At 39.0% G+C, this 12187-nt stretch overlaps 1 protein-coding gene across 2 annotated transcripts in view; it reads left to right on the top strand.

The window, feature by feature from the left end:
* Window positions 1-494: 494 nt before the first annotated feature.
* The window catches only part of Rock1 (Rho associated coiled-coil containing protein kinase 1), a 123027-nt gene continuing 111334 nt past the window's right edge, over window positions 495-12187 (top strand). For both annotated transcript variants that reach the window (XM_050148825.1, XM_050148824.1), the window contains exon 1: window positions 495-628. In XM_050148825.1, the coding sequence (XP_050004782.1) occupies window positions 536-628 (93 nt within the window). In that variant the 5' untranslated portion in view covers window positions 495-535. The remainder of the gene's footprint in view (window positions 629-12187) is intronic.

Below are 12187 nucleotides of genomic sequence, written 5' to 3'. Positions count from 1 at the left end.
AGGGATGCGGGGCTAGACCGCCTCCTGCGCCTTCGAGCGGAGCGAGGCCGGCCCGGGGCCCAGCGGCGCGGCGGCGACGGCGGCAGCTGGCGCAGCTCCTCACCCGCCCTTCGCTTTCGCCTTTCCTCTTCGCCCTCCCTGGCTGCCCCGAGGGAGTCTCCACCCTGCTGCGCTCCCTCTTCCCGCCGCTGCCCTTCTCTGGACTGGGCCCCGCCATGGCTAAGGCTGCCGGGGCCCCGCTAGGCTGAGGCGCCTCGCCGGAGCGACCCGGCGGCAGGCGACGGCGCTGTCGGCTGTCGCGAGGGGCTGCCGGGTGGGATGCGACTTTGGGCACCGGAGCGGCTGCGGGTCGCTGTCACCCCCAGCCTGGGGTCTGGAGAGCCGAAGTCCCCTCAGTGAGGGGGAAGAGGGGGAGCCAGGCACACCTGGTGACCCCGAGGTTCCGACTCTTCTGCCCCGCGGCTGCAAATCCCCCGCGGAGGAAGTTGGTTGAACTTGTTTTCCGCTGCGAAGGTATTGTACAAGTAGCAGCATCATGTCGACTGGGGACAGTTTTGAGACTCGGTTTGAAAAAATCGACAACCTCCTGCGGGATCCCAAATCGGAAGTGAATTCAGATTGTTTGCTGGTGAGTGCCGCTGTTTTCTCTGGGTTGCCTTGGGTTTCTCTTGTTTGCTGTCTGGTTAACTGCAACGAGTCTCAGGTGTGCATAGTCATCTTGGGAAGATGCCAGATTTCTCTTTGGAAGAATTTCGAAGTACTAGTAAACTTCATAATTCAAGCCTCTTTTTAGCTATTTCACTGGTTCTCAGCTAGCTACTCTGAACTTAGGGTTTTGATTCCGTTTGTCAGTCCCTCAAAATTCTTAGAAACTGCTATAGCAGGTCGTTTCAGAACGTTAACACGTCAAAGTTTATAGTGTATAGTTTGGTGAATACGATTTTAGTTAGCATTAATCTTCCAGATTAATTTGACGATAGTATTGAAAAATCTACTTTCTATGTACAGAATTAGTTCCTAGGGATTTGGAATTTAGACTTGGAAATGATAATGAACAATTGATACCGAGAAAGTGATTTTTAAGATAAAATTTTAGGTGTCTTGAGGCTAAAGAAACTTTGCTGAACGTTAAATGCAAACACCTAAGATTTTAGGCCAGCACAAGGTTGATGGCTTTTGAAATATTGTTAGTAAATATATCTCACATATATTATTAATAACTTTTTGATGGTAGTGAACTTACTATTACCATTTAAAAAATGTTTTAAAGTTCATAGGTCACAAAAAGTCAAAATCCAACCTAAAAATTGACAAGTCGTTTATAGCAAATACAATTATTTGTAAATAATTGACATTTGAGCACTGCCAATACAGTTCCCAACAGAATTTTCCCGATTACTAGAAATTATATTTTACTATTTCAGTTCAAACAAAATTACTTGATCTCTAAAATCATGTTTTAGTGACTATATGGACATGGGAGTCTCAGAATTATTTGTATACTCATAGTTTGGATATTTAAGAATAATAAAATAATACCATTCAGAGAGATGACATTTTAAAATCTCACATTGAATGAGGAAATTTTGTAGGTTAAAAATGTGTATTTCAGTTATTCTAAACATATCTGTACAGTTTTAACTGAGTAAGGTTTCTCACCAAAGCTTTCAGAATTGCCCTGAGCATACTTGACTAAAGTGAGAGGGTGTGGGTAATGTGTTTGGAGTGTTTTACCCACATTATAAATTCTTTTTCATACTGTGAAACAAGGTTGATGCATAAGAAATTTGAATTTTTTTATTGAATGATAAAAGTAATTAGAATACTTATCTAATATATTCCACATTTTATATGTCTTTAAATATTTACTGAAATTGTGTCCTAGGTTTTATTATTGTTATTATTAGTGGTTCTGCCATTTTGAACCCAGCACATGCTTGACAAGCACTCCACCATTGAGATGTTCATCCTGTTTTGATTTTTTCTCCCCCTGTTATGAAGTAGATTATAAGGAGAGTTTAGGAGCTTGTTTGTATTTTTATTGCTTGTTTTCTCTTTTGTTACAGCATCATTTGGTAGGTACCTGATAGAGTTGTGGAGCGTACAAGGAGATAAATACATGTTATATGGACTCTTGAGAGTTAAATCCACTTAGGAAAACATTTTAATATAACATACACAGAAACAAAGAAAAACAGTTTACAGATTGAGAAAACAACTGGTTAATTCCAAATAACTATTTAGTGTCCTTCAGTCATCTGTCTGCATCATGAAAACTGAAGGTTGCTGTGAGTTCAGAGTGCCAAAGTGTGCTTTCTGATGAATAGGCTACCGATTTGAGGACAGCATCCATTTGAGGATAGCATACCGATTTGAGGATGGGTGCATCCATGGCTGCTGTGGCATGTTTAGAGAAACAAGATAGAGTTGGAAGGATAGTGGGGTTAGATTTGTCAAATTGGAGTGCACTTAAGGCTGTCAGAAGATTAATCTAGTAGTTATAGGCAAGACCCGGGATAAAGTGAGATCGGAGCATTTTAAGAGTGCTATGATAGTCTACTGACAGTTGGAATCCCAAGCTAGGATATGAAAATGAGGAAGGAAGAATTGATAGAACTTAATTGACAGTTTAAGAGGAGAAGGGAGAACAAGAGAGGCATTTAGTCAAATGACTCCAAAAACGTTGAGTCTGGGTTACATTGAAAATGGTGAAAATAATCAGGTTTTGAAATCGCTTAAGAAAAATAGCTCTCAGATGTATTTTAAATGTGCTGAATTTGACAGGACAGTGAGATGAGAGAGAAGAAAGGGTCTGTAGACTATTGGAGATGTGGAGTTAAACTTATAATAAAGGATAGTGATTTGGGAATCATTTACATAAAGTCGAAACTGATATAACGAAAAGGAATAACCTAGAGAGAGATCTAAGGGTGAAAGATAAAGGTTGAATAAAAAGGAAGAGTCAAAGAAGCAAGCACTCTAGGTCCTCTGCGTTAAGGTAGCCAATTAGCTTTAGGAGTACAGACTTTAAAGAAACGTTTGGAGAATTAATATTGAATGGGCAGATTTGATTACTTTCTGTTGTAATCTTACAATCTTGATCTTTTTAAAATTCCATTATCGAAGGTGACTTGAAATTTTATTATCAGGTCACCCTGAACTTTAAAGATGGGGATTTTCTTTGGAAGCAGAAATTCTCTTTCCAGTTTTATAGTGTCTAGCATGAATTTTTGTTGAAATAGGAGCGGCGGGGCTGCGTCCCCGGCACCCGGCCGCCCGCATGGCTAGCTTATGCCCAGAAATAATTACACGGAAACTGTATTCTTTCAAACACTGCCTGGTCCGGCTAGTTCCAGCTTCTTATTGGCTAGCTCTTACATATTGTTCTAACCCATTTCTAATATTCTGTGTAGCCCACGAGCTGGCTTACCAGGGAGGATCTTAACCTGCGTCTGTCTGGAGCGGGAGAATCATGGCGACTCCTTGACTAAGCTTCTTTCTCCCAGAATTCTCTTCTGTATACTCCGCCTACCTAATTTTCTATCCAATAAAATGGGCCAAGGCAGTTTCTTTATTAGTAAGAAATCACTCCCACATCAAATTTTCTTTGTACAATATTTTATGTTTATCATTGGGCATTCATTCATTGATTCGCTCATTCATTCACTTACTCTACTATTCGCAGTGACTTATGTCACTACATTTTTCAATGAATTTGTAACTGCTTTGTATGGAATTTGGACCTGTTTTAGATGTTTTAACATTCCTTTTTCCTTGGTTGCCTCTCTAGCTTTGAATGTATGTGAGCTGTGTACATATAGGTACTGTTAGAGATCAAAACTCCTGGAGCTGGAGTTACTGGTGGCTGTGAGTCACCTGTTTGAGAACTGTGAACTGAACTGGTGTCTTCTGTAAGAGCAACAAGAGCTTTTAACTGCTCTCCAGCCTCTGTCTAGATCATTTTAATCCTTGGTGACTGATTTAGCTGATACTTGTTCATATTATTTGCCACATACTGTGCTTGTCATTCTAGTCTTTTAGCATCTCTTTAAATAGGTTGTGGGATTGTTTGCTTCTGGATCCAGTTTTCAGTAATGAAAGCTCTCAAACCTTTTGGTTTCACAACAGTTTGCTAGCAAATGTCTTTAAATCTAACTTTATCCAGAAAACACTTATTTGGGACAGTAATAATGTTATCATTTATACAATAATACCTTGAAGAAATGCTGGTAAGTGGCTGTCCAGCCTTTTCTTCAAGAGCATGACTTTCTTTTGTTTTCTTCTAACTGGTGAAGTGTAAGATGGGTGGATAAAGGGGAAGGGGGGTTTGTGTTATTTACAACATTCTCTCACTGTTGTGTCCCTTAGTACATATTTGTTACAATTTTTTTCTCAGTCAATTTTTTTTTCAGAATGTGGAAAGCAATTGTAAAAAAAAATTGTATGCTGGTTTTCATTTTTCTTATGTAAAATTCTCTTTTTTGTATTTTTAACTAGTGCTTTCCCCATCTTTTCATTTTAGATTTATTTTTCTTCTCTTTGCCTTATTCTTTGCCTTGAATGTGATGGATAATGCATTCCAAACTTGAAGCATCAATTCCTTAGCACTCTTCTCATTATCTGTAAATCTTTTTATATATATATTTATTAATATTGTGTATATGTCTGTGTTTGTACTTGTCATGTAGATGTCAGAAGACAACTTTGTGTAGTTAGTTCTTTTTGGTCACCTTTATGTGTGTGCTGGGGGAGTGACTCAGGTTGCCAGGTTTGTGCTTTAAGCATCTTCATTGACTGAGCCATCTAGTTTGCTCTTTATTCTTTTATTTACTCCAAATTTTAAATATTCAACTGGCTTTTAGACCTCTTCGCTTAGACATATTATCACCTAGATTTCTATATTCTAAAATAAATTATTTGTGTTGTTAATATCACTACTATCTCTGCCATTAAACTGGACATTTTGTTGTCAAGTTTTTGGCAATACTATTCCATGCATTTGAGTTTTTACAAAAGACTTAGAGTAGAATTTGAGGGTCTAGATTGCTGCATAATCTCCATCCTCTTACCAGTTAGGTTAATCACATTTGAGAATATGCTACCGTTGGTGGAATGAAAAGACTTGAGATAATTCTTTGCACCTCATACTAACTCTATCTGTGTGCCAACTGATTGTCAAAGCTATGTGCCTACTGTTGTTCATAGATAGCTGTGTGCCTATTAGTACTCATGATTTCAAGTTTATGGGTTTAATTATTATTAGTAGGACATATGATTGGTTTGGAGCAAACCTTTTTCCTTAGCCTGTTGTTAATCTCTGTTCTATTTCTATGAGAAGATACCATGACCAAGGCAACTTTTATAAAAGAAAGTATTTAATTGGGGCCTTGCTTACAGTTTCAGAGCCCATTATCATCACTGTGGGGAGCATAGAAGCAGGCTATGTCCTGATCTTCAAGCAGAGAGAGACACACACATACACTGGGCCTGGCATGGACTTTGAGAAGTCAAAGCCCACCCCAGTGACACACCTCCAACAAGGCTACACCTCCTGACCCTTCACAAATAATGCCACTCCCAGTGACCAAGCATTCAAATATATGAGCTTATGGGGGATCATTCTTATTCAAACCACCACAGGATCTAACTTTGATGTAGCCTCAAGCAATGAAATTCTTACTTCAGCCTTGCAAATATGCATAGTTTATACTAGACTGTTCTGATTGTTAGTTTATTGCAAGGACATTAAAAACAAACTAGTCTTCTATTTCATTTAAACACTTAGTAAATGTTTCTGTAGCACTAAATGTGAATTCAAATCTAGGCCTTGTCAAGTGTGAGTTGGAGTTTTTTTTTGTTTCTTTGGGATAGGATTTCTCTGTATATCCCTGACTGTCCTGGAGGGTTTTAGGTGAGTTATTTTAAGCCTGGAAAGCTCATTTCAAGGTTTAAACTTAAAATTGTTATGAAAATTAAATAATACAAATTATGATATGTATAGTGGTCAATAACTTGTTACTTGGTAGCTGTTACTGTCATTTTGTAGTATTTCTGGTACATTGTTTTCCTTAAGTGCAGAGTAATTTACCTGTCACTTAAGTCTACAATCTAGATATGTATTGTTGCAACATCCAAACCAAATGTATCTGAAAATGTAGATATTAGATGCATTTAACTAGGAGAAGGATTTTTGGAGATTGTTTACTCAGTTATGTTTAATTTTGTAGTTATGGGTTTTAATTCCGGGAACTTGCACATGCATGAAAATGCTTTACCTCTGAGTTACATCTCCAGCCCCTTAGTCAGGATTTATAATATACTTGCGGTGATTTGAATAGGAATGTCCCCCTTAGGCTCATCATATGTTTGAATGCCTGGTCATTTGGGAGTAGTGCTATTTGAGAGGGATTAGGAGGCATGGCCTTGTTTGAGGAAATGTGTCACTGAGGGTAGGCTTTGAGGTTTCAAAAAGCCCACTTCAAACCCATAGACTCTCTTCCTGCTGCCTTTGGATCCAGATGTAGAACTCTGGGCTACCATTCCTGCCTGCCTTCTGCCATGCTCCTCACCATGAGGATAATGGACTTAAACCTTTGGAACTATAAGCAAACTACAGTTAAATGCTTTCTTTTATATGAGTTGTATTGGTCATGGTCTCTTCACAGCAACAGAATACTGACTGTCTTAGGGTTTTTATTACTGTGAAGAGACACCATGACCACAACAACTCTTAAGGAAAAATTTAATTGTGACTGGCTTACAGTTCAGAGATTCGGTCCATTATCATCACAGCAGGAAGCATGTGGCAGGAATGGCAGGCATGGTGTTGAAGTAGCTGAGAGTTCTACATCTTGATCTTCAGGCAGCTGGAAGTGAACTGTCTCCCTGAGTATGGCTTGAATATATATAGAATTGATAGAAGGATAGAATTGACTTCTGCTAGTTGTCCTCTGACCTCCAGATGTGGTATGTGCTCCTGCCCACAAACTGTCTTAGTCACTGTTCTCTTGTAGTGAAGAGATAACCATGACCATAGCAACTCTAATAAGAGAAAGCATTTAATTGGGCTTGTTTACAGTTTCAGAGGTCTAGTGAATCTTCCTGGCAGGAAGCATGGTGGCAGGCATGGCAGGCATGGTATTGGGATGTAGTTGAGATTCCCACCCTGATCTGCAGGTAGAGAAAGAGACTGGGTTTGGCATGGGCTCTTGAAACCTCAAAACCCATTCCCAGTGACACTTTTTCCAGCTAGACCACACCTCTTAATCCTTTTCAAGTGGTGCCATTCCCTGAAAACTAACCATTCAAATATATGAGCCTATGGGGCCATCCTTATTCAAATGACCATATATACAAATATAAAATAAGTAGTTGTACATATTTTAAAAAGATGAACATATAGGTAGTGCTGAGTTCATCATAGGAAATGGTAATTTTTAAAAACATGTTATTGACATGATATAGTGAAAAGAACACTGGACTGAACATTCAAAGCATTTTCATAGTTTTTTGTTACTTACTAAGTCTTGTAACGAATTAAATTTTTGTCAGTTTTTTTTTTTGGTAGAATGATGAAGAGTTGGGTCAAATAGTTATTGATGTCCTCTGTATCTGTATAGTTTATGAGTCATTACAGTTTTTAAATTATCCTTGGGATGGAAGAGATATCTTAGCAATTTCAAGAGCACATGTTGCTCTTGCAAAGGACCCAGCTTCTAGCATTCAAATAGTGGTTCATAACCATCTGTAACTCTAGTTCCAAGAGATTTGACACCTTCTTCTGACCTCTTGAGGGCACCAGTTACATATATAGTACATATACATACATGCAGGTAAAACAGTTGTACACATAAAATAAATCTGAAAAATTGAAAATTTATTATTGGTTTATTAGTTTGGAAATAAAGTTTGCACAGTTCAGTGGTATTGGGGTAGACATACAACTATAAGAACTACCTTTAGGTCATGCTGATTTTGGAAGTAGGTCTTAAACTGACTTTAATTGTTAGACTTGGCACTTGGTTTTATGTTTTATAACTTATTTTTTTATAACTGTGGTACTGATTCTCAACCTTTCTAATGCTATGATCCTTTACTACAGTTCTCATGCTGTGGTGACCCCCAACCATAAAATTATTTTCGTTGCTACTTCATAACTGTAAGTTTGCTACTGTTGTGAGTCATAAATGTAAATATCTTTGTTTTTTTGATGTTCTTAGGCAACACCTATGAAAGGGTCATTTCATGTCCTGCTCCCCAAAGGGGTTGTAATCCACATGTTAAGAACTGTTGATCTAAGGGTTTGTGCTTTTTGAACAGAAATTATAATCAAGATAATTGCTTTTATATCCACTATAATATATGTGTAGCTCTGAGTGGTGGTACAAATTTGTAATCTTAGCACTTAGGATGTAGAAGTAGTCCAAAGTCATCTTCAGCTACATTGTGAGTTTAAGGGCAGCCTGACCTACAGGAGATCCTATCTCAAGATAAAAAATAAAAACAGATAAAACATCCTCCCCATGTGTGAGTGAGTAAAATATGTATATATATTTTATTTTTGTAAAACATAGCTCTTTTCTGTTTGGGATTATGAAATACAAAGTGTACTTTTCTTGTAATTGCTGAGTGATTAGCAGGAGACCAGGTACTCAGATTAAAGTCTGATATTTTAGAGAGCCAAGAGGTTATCTTTACTTTGGTCATAATTTAAAAGGTTGGCTAACTTCCAGTAATACTTTCTCTATTAAACTGAAACAATGGGTCATGTTAACATCTTTTTCTTTTTGTTGTCATTCAGTCATACTCAGTGTTGGAACTAAAAGGCAATGGGGACACCATAGTGAGGTAAAAGCAAATATGGGTCCTGCTTTTATGGAATTCATAATTGTAGGGAAAAGATTAACTAAATGTCTGTCACATTAAAATAGTTGAAAGGGAGATAAGGTACGTAAGATCCATGCTTTTACTTTAAGGTTTGGTATATATATTTTAAGACTTGTGATAAAGCTGTCTTGAGTGTTGTCTTAGGCTTCTATTGCTGTGAAGAGTTACCATGACCACAGCAATTTTTATAAAGGAAAACATTTAATTGAGGTGGCAACTTACAGATCAGAGGCTCAGTCCATTATCATGGGGAGCATAGTGGCATGCAGATAGACATGGTGCTGGCTACATCTTGATCAGAAGGCAACAGGAAGTAGACTGTGACACTGGATGGGATCTAGCATAGGAAACCACAAAACCCACCCCCCACAGTGACATACTTCTTCCAACAAGACCATGTCTACTCCAACAAAGCTACACTTCCTAGTACTGCCACTCCCTATGAGTTTATGGGGGCCAGTTACATTCAAACTACCACATTCCACACTCTGGCCCCCATAAGCTTTTAAACAATATAACGCAAAATGCATTTAGTTCAACTTCAAAAGTCCCCATAGTCTATCACAGTCTCAACAACATTTAAAAGTTCAAAGTCTTTTCTGAGACTCATGGCAATCTCTTAACTGTAATCGCCTGTAAAATCAAAGAGCACATCACATACTTCCAACATGTGTTAAGATTGGCGTGCCACTTCCTGCCACCCGGCTAGCTTTACCCGAAATAATTACACGGAAACTGTATTCTTTTAAACACTGCTGGCCCATTAGTTCCAGCCTCTTCTCTGCTAACTCTCGCACCTGGACTCACCCATTTCTAATAATCTGTGTAGCCCACAAGGTGGTTTACCAGGGAAGATCTTAACCTGCGGCTGTCTGGAGTGGGAGAATCATGGCGACTCCTGAATCTGCTTCTTTCTCCCAGCATTTTGTTTAGTCTACTTCGCCTACCTAATTTTCTGTCCTCTTAAAGGGCCAAGGCAGTCTCTTTATTTAACCAATGAAATCAACACAAAACAGCAGACTCCCACATCAAACATGTAGTGACACGAGATATTCATTACCATTCCAGAACATAGGGAAGGAAGCACAGTGAGGAAACAACCAATACAAGACTGAAAACCAGCTGGACAAACTCCAAACTCAGCATTTCCATGTCTAATGTCAAAATACTCTTCAGATCTCCAACGCCATTCAGCTTTGTTGCCTGCAACACACTTGTTTCTTTCTCGTGGGCTGGTTCCACTCCCTGTTAGTGGCTCTCTTTGGCAGGTATCCTACAATTCTGGCATCTCTAACATTTTGAGAAGTCTTCAGCTTCACACAGTGGGCTCTTTACTAGGTAGGCCTCCTTTCAGATACACCCCTGACACATGCCTAGCCTCAGTGGCTTTCCTTAGTCTTGGGGAGCAAATTTCATCTGTCCTTAACTCTAAAGCCAGAACTTTGTGGCTGACGCTGCCAAATTCTGCTGCATGCTGGGACTGGAACATTGTTCAATTACATCTTCACCAGCTTTCTGTTTTTGATTGTTACCTTGTTACCTTTACTGCCTAAGCCTGACTGTTCTTTTTTTTTCCTATTTATTATATATTTATATATATATATGTATATATATGTATACACACACACAATATTCTGTCTGTATATATGCCTGCAGGCCAGAAGAGGGCATCAGACCTCATTACAGATGGTTGTGAGCCACCATGTGGTTGCTGGGAATTGAACTCAGGACCTCTGAGCCATCTCTCCAGCCCAGCCTGACTGTTCTTGAATTTGATCTGTAGACCAGTCTGGCCTCAATCTCAGAGATCTGCAGGTCTCTGCTTTCTGAGAGCTGGGATTAAAAATGTGCGCCACTACACCCAGATCTAAGCTTTCTTTAATTTGTTTTCACAGGTTGGAGACTTAGTTGGGTAGTGTCTTGCCTTGAGGTCATCACTCCCCTTCATTTTTTTCTTAACTTGTTTATCTCCTTGTACAGAGGATTTAGCTCTATACCACTTTCTAGTGCCCCTTTCCCCCTCAAATATTTTTCCTTGCTCAGCTTGCTTCTTTTCATTATATATCTTCATTAGACTTACCACTAATATCTACATGACAGAGTCCATACTAGGCTGTTTTGAGATTTCTTCCAACGAAATTAATCCAAAACTCTTCACTTTAGCCTCAGACAGATACTTAAGACAAGGGCAAAGGGCAGCTACTTCCTATACCAAAATATCACAGGAAATATTTCTAGACAGCATACTGAAATTCTTCTCTGAAACCTCTTGAGGTAGCCATCCACAATTCATCAAACCACACTTACCACCACTGCCTTCCATACTCCTACTAGTATGGCCCATTAAGCTTTAAGTATGACCCATCAAACATGCTTTCCTAACCCGAAGTACCAAAGTCCTTATTACTCCACACAGTAACATGGTCCAGCATATCACAACAATATCCAGTTCCTGGTATCAACTGCTGCCTTAGTTAGGGTTTTTATTGTTGTGAAGAGACACCGTGACCACGGCAACAATTGTAAGGGAAAACTTTTAGTTAAGGTGATGGCTTACAGTTCAGAGGTTTCAATTCATATCATGGTGGGAAGCATGGCATCATGCGGGCAGACATGGCACTGGTTAATGTTGATCAGAAGGCAACGGGGTGAGCTGGGATACTGGGGGTGGCTTGAGCATACGCAGTATCTCAAAGCCCATTCCTACAGTGACAACAGGTCATACCTATTGCAGCAAAGCCACACCAAAATAGTGCCACTCCCTATGAATTTATATGGCCAATTACATCCAGACTTCTAAAAGTATATAATTTTCATATACGAGTCTGTGGATTTTTTGAATCGGATTCACCTGAGAACTTGTTTAAAAATAGATTCTGGGCTTTTCCCTAGGCAAACAAAAATAAGAATATTTGGGGATGATTTCTAGAATTTTTCATGATATGTTAGGTTCTTAGATGCACTCAAGCTGCAAAACTAGTTCTGGTGAGGGGGAGGAATACTATATTTGAGTTTAGTTTGGTTATTTTATAATGAAAAATTTCAAACATATAGAAGATAATGTAGCTCTGTTGCCCAGTATTTGCATTTCTCAGAATTTTATGTTTCACTGTCCATCATTCACCCTTTTCTTCCTATAATATGTTAAATTCTATGTATTATTTCTACCCCCCTCTGTGTGTGTGTGTGTGTTGGTATTTTAAGACAGACAGGGTTTCTCTGTGTAGTCTTAACTGTCCCACTTTGTAGACCAGGCTGGCCTCGAACTCAGAGAGCTGCCTGCCTCTGCCTCCCCAGTGAA

Source organism: Alexandromys fortis, unplaced genomic scaffold (genome assembly GCF_014885135.2).
Source record: "Alexandromys fortis isolate MF-2015 unplaced genomic scaffold, M_Fortis_MF-2015_v1.1 scaffold_4, whole genome shotgun sequence".
Classification (NCBI taxonomy): domain Eukaryota; kingdom Metazoa; phylum Chordata; class Mammalia; order Rodentia; family Cricetidae; genus Alexandromys; species Alexandromys fortis.
This window is presented reverse-complemented; position numbering and strand designations above follow the sequence as displayed.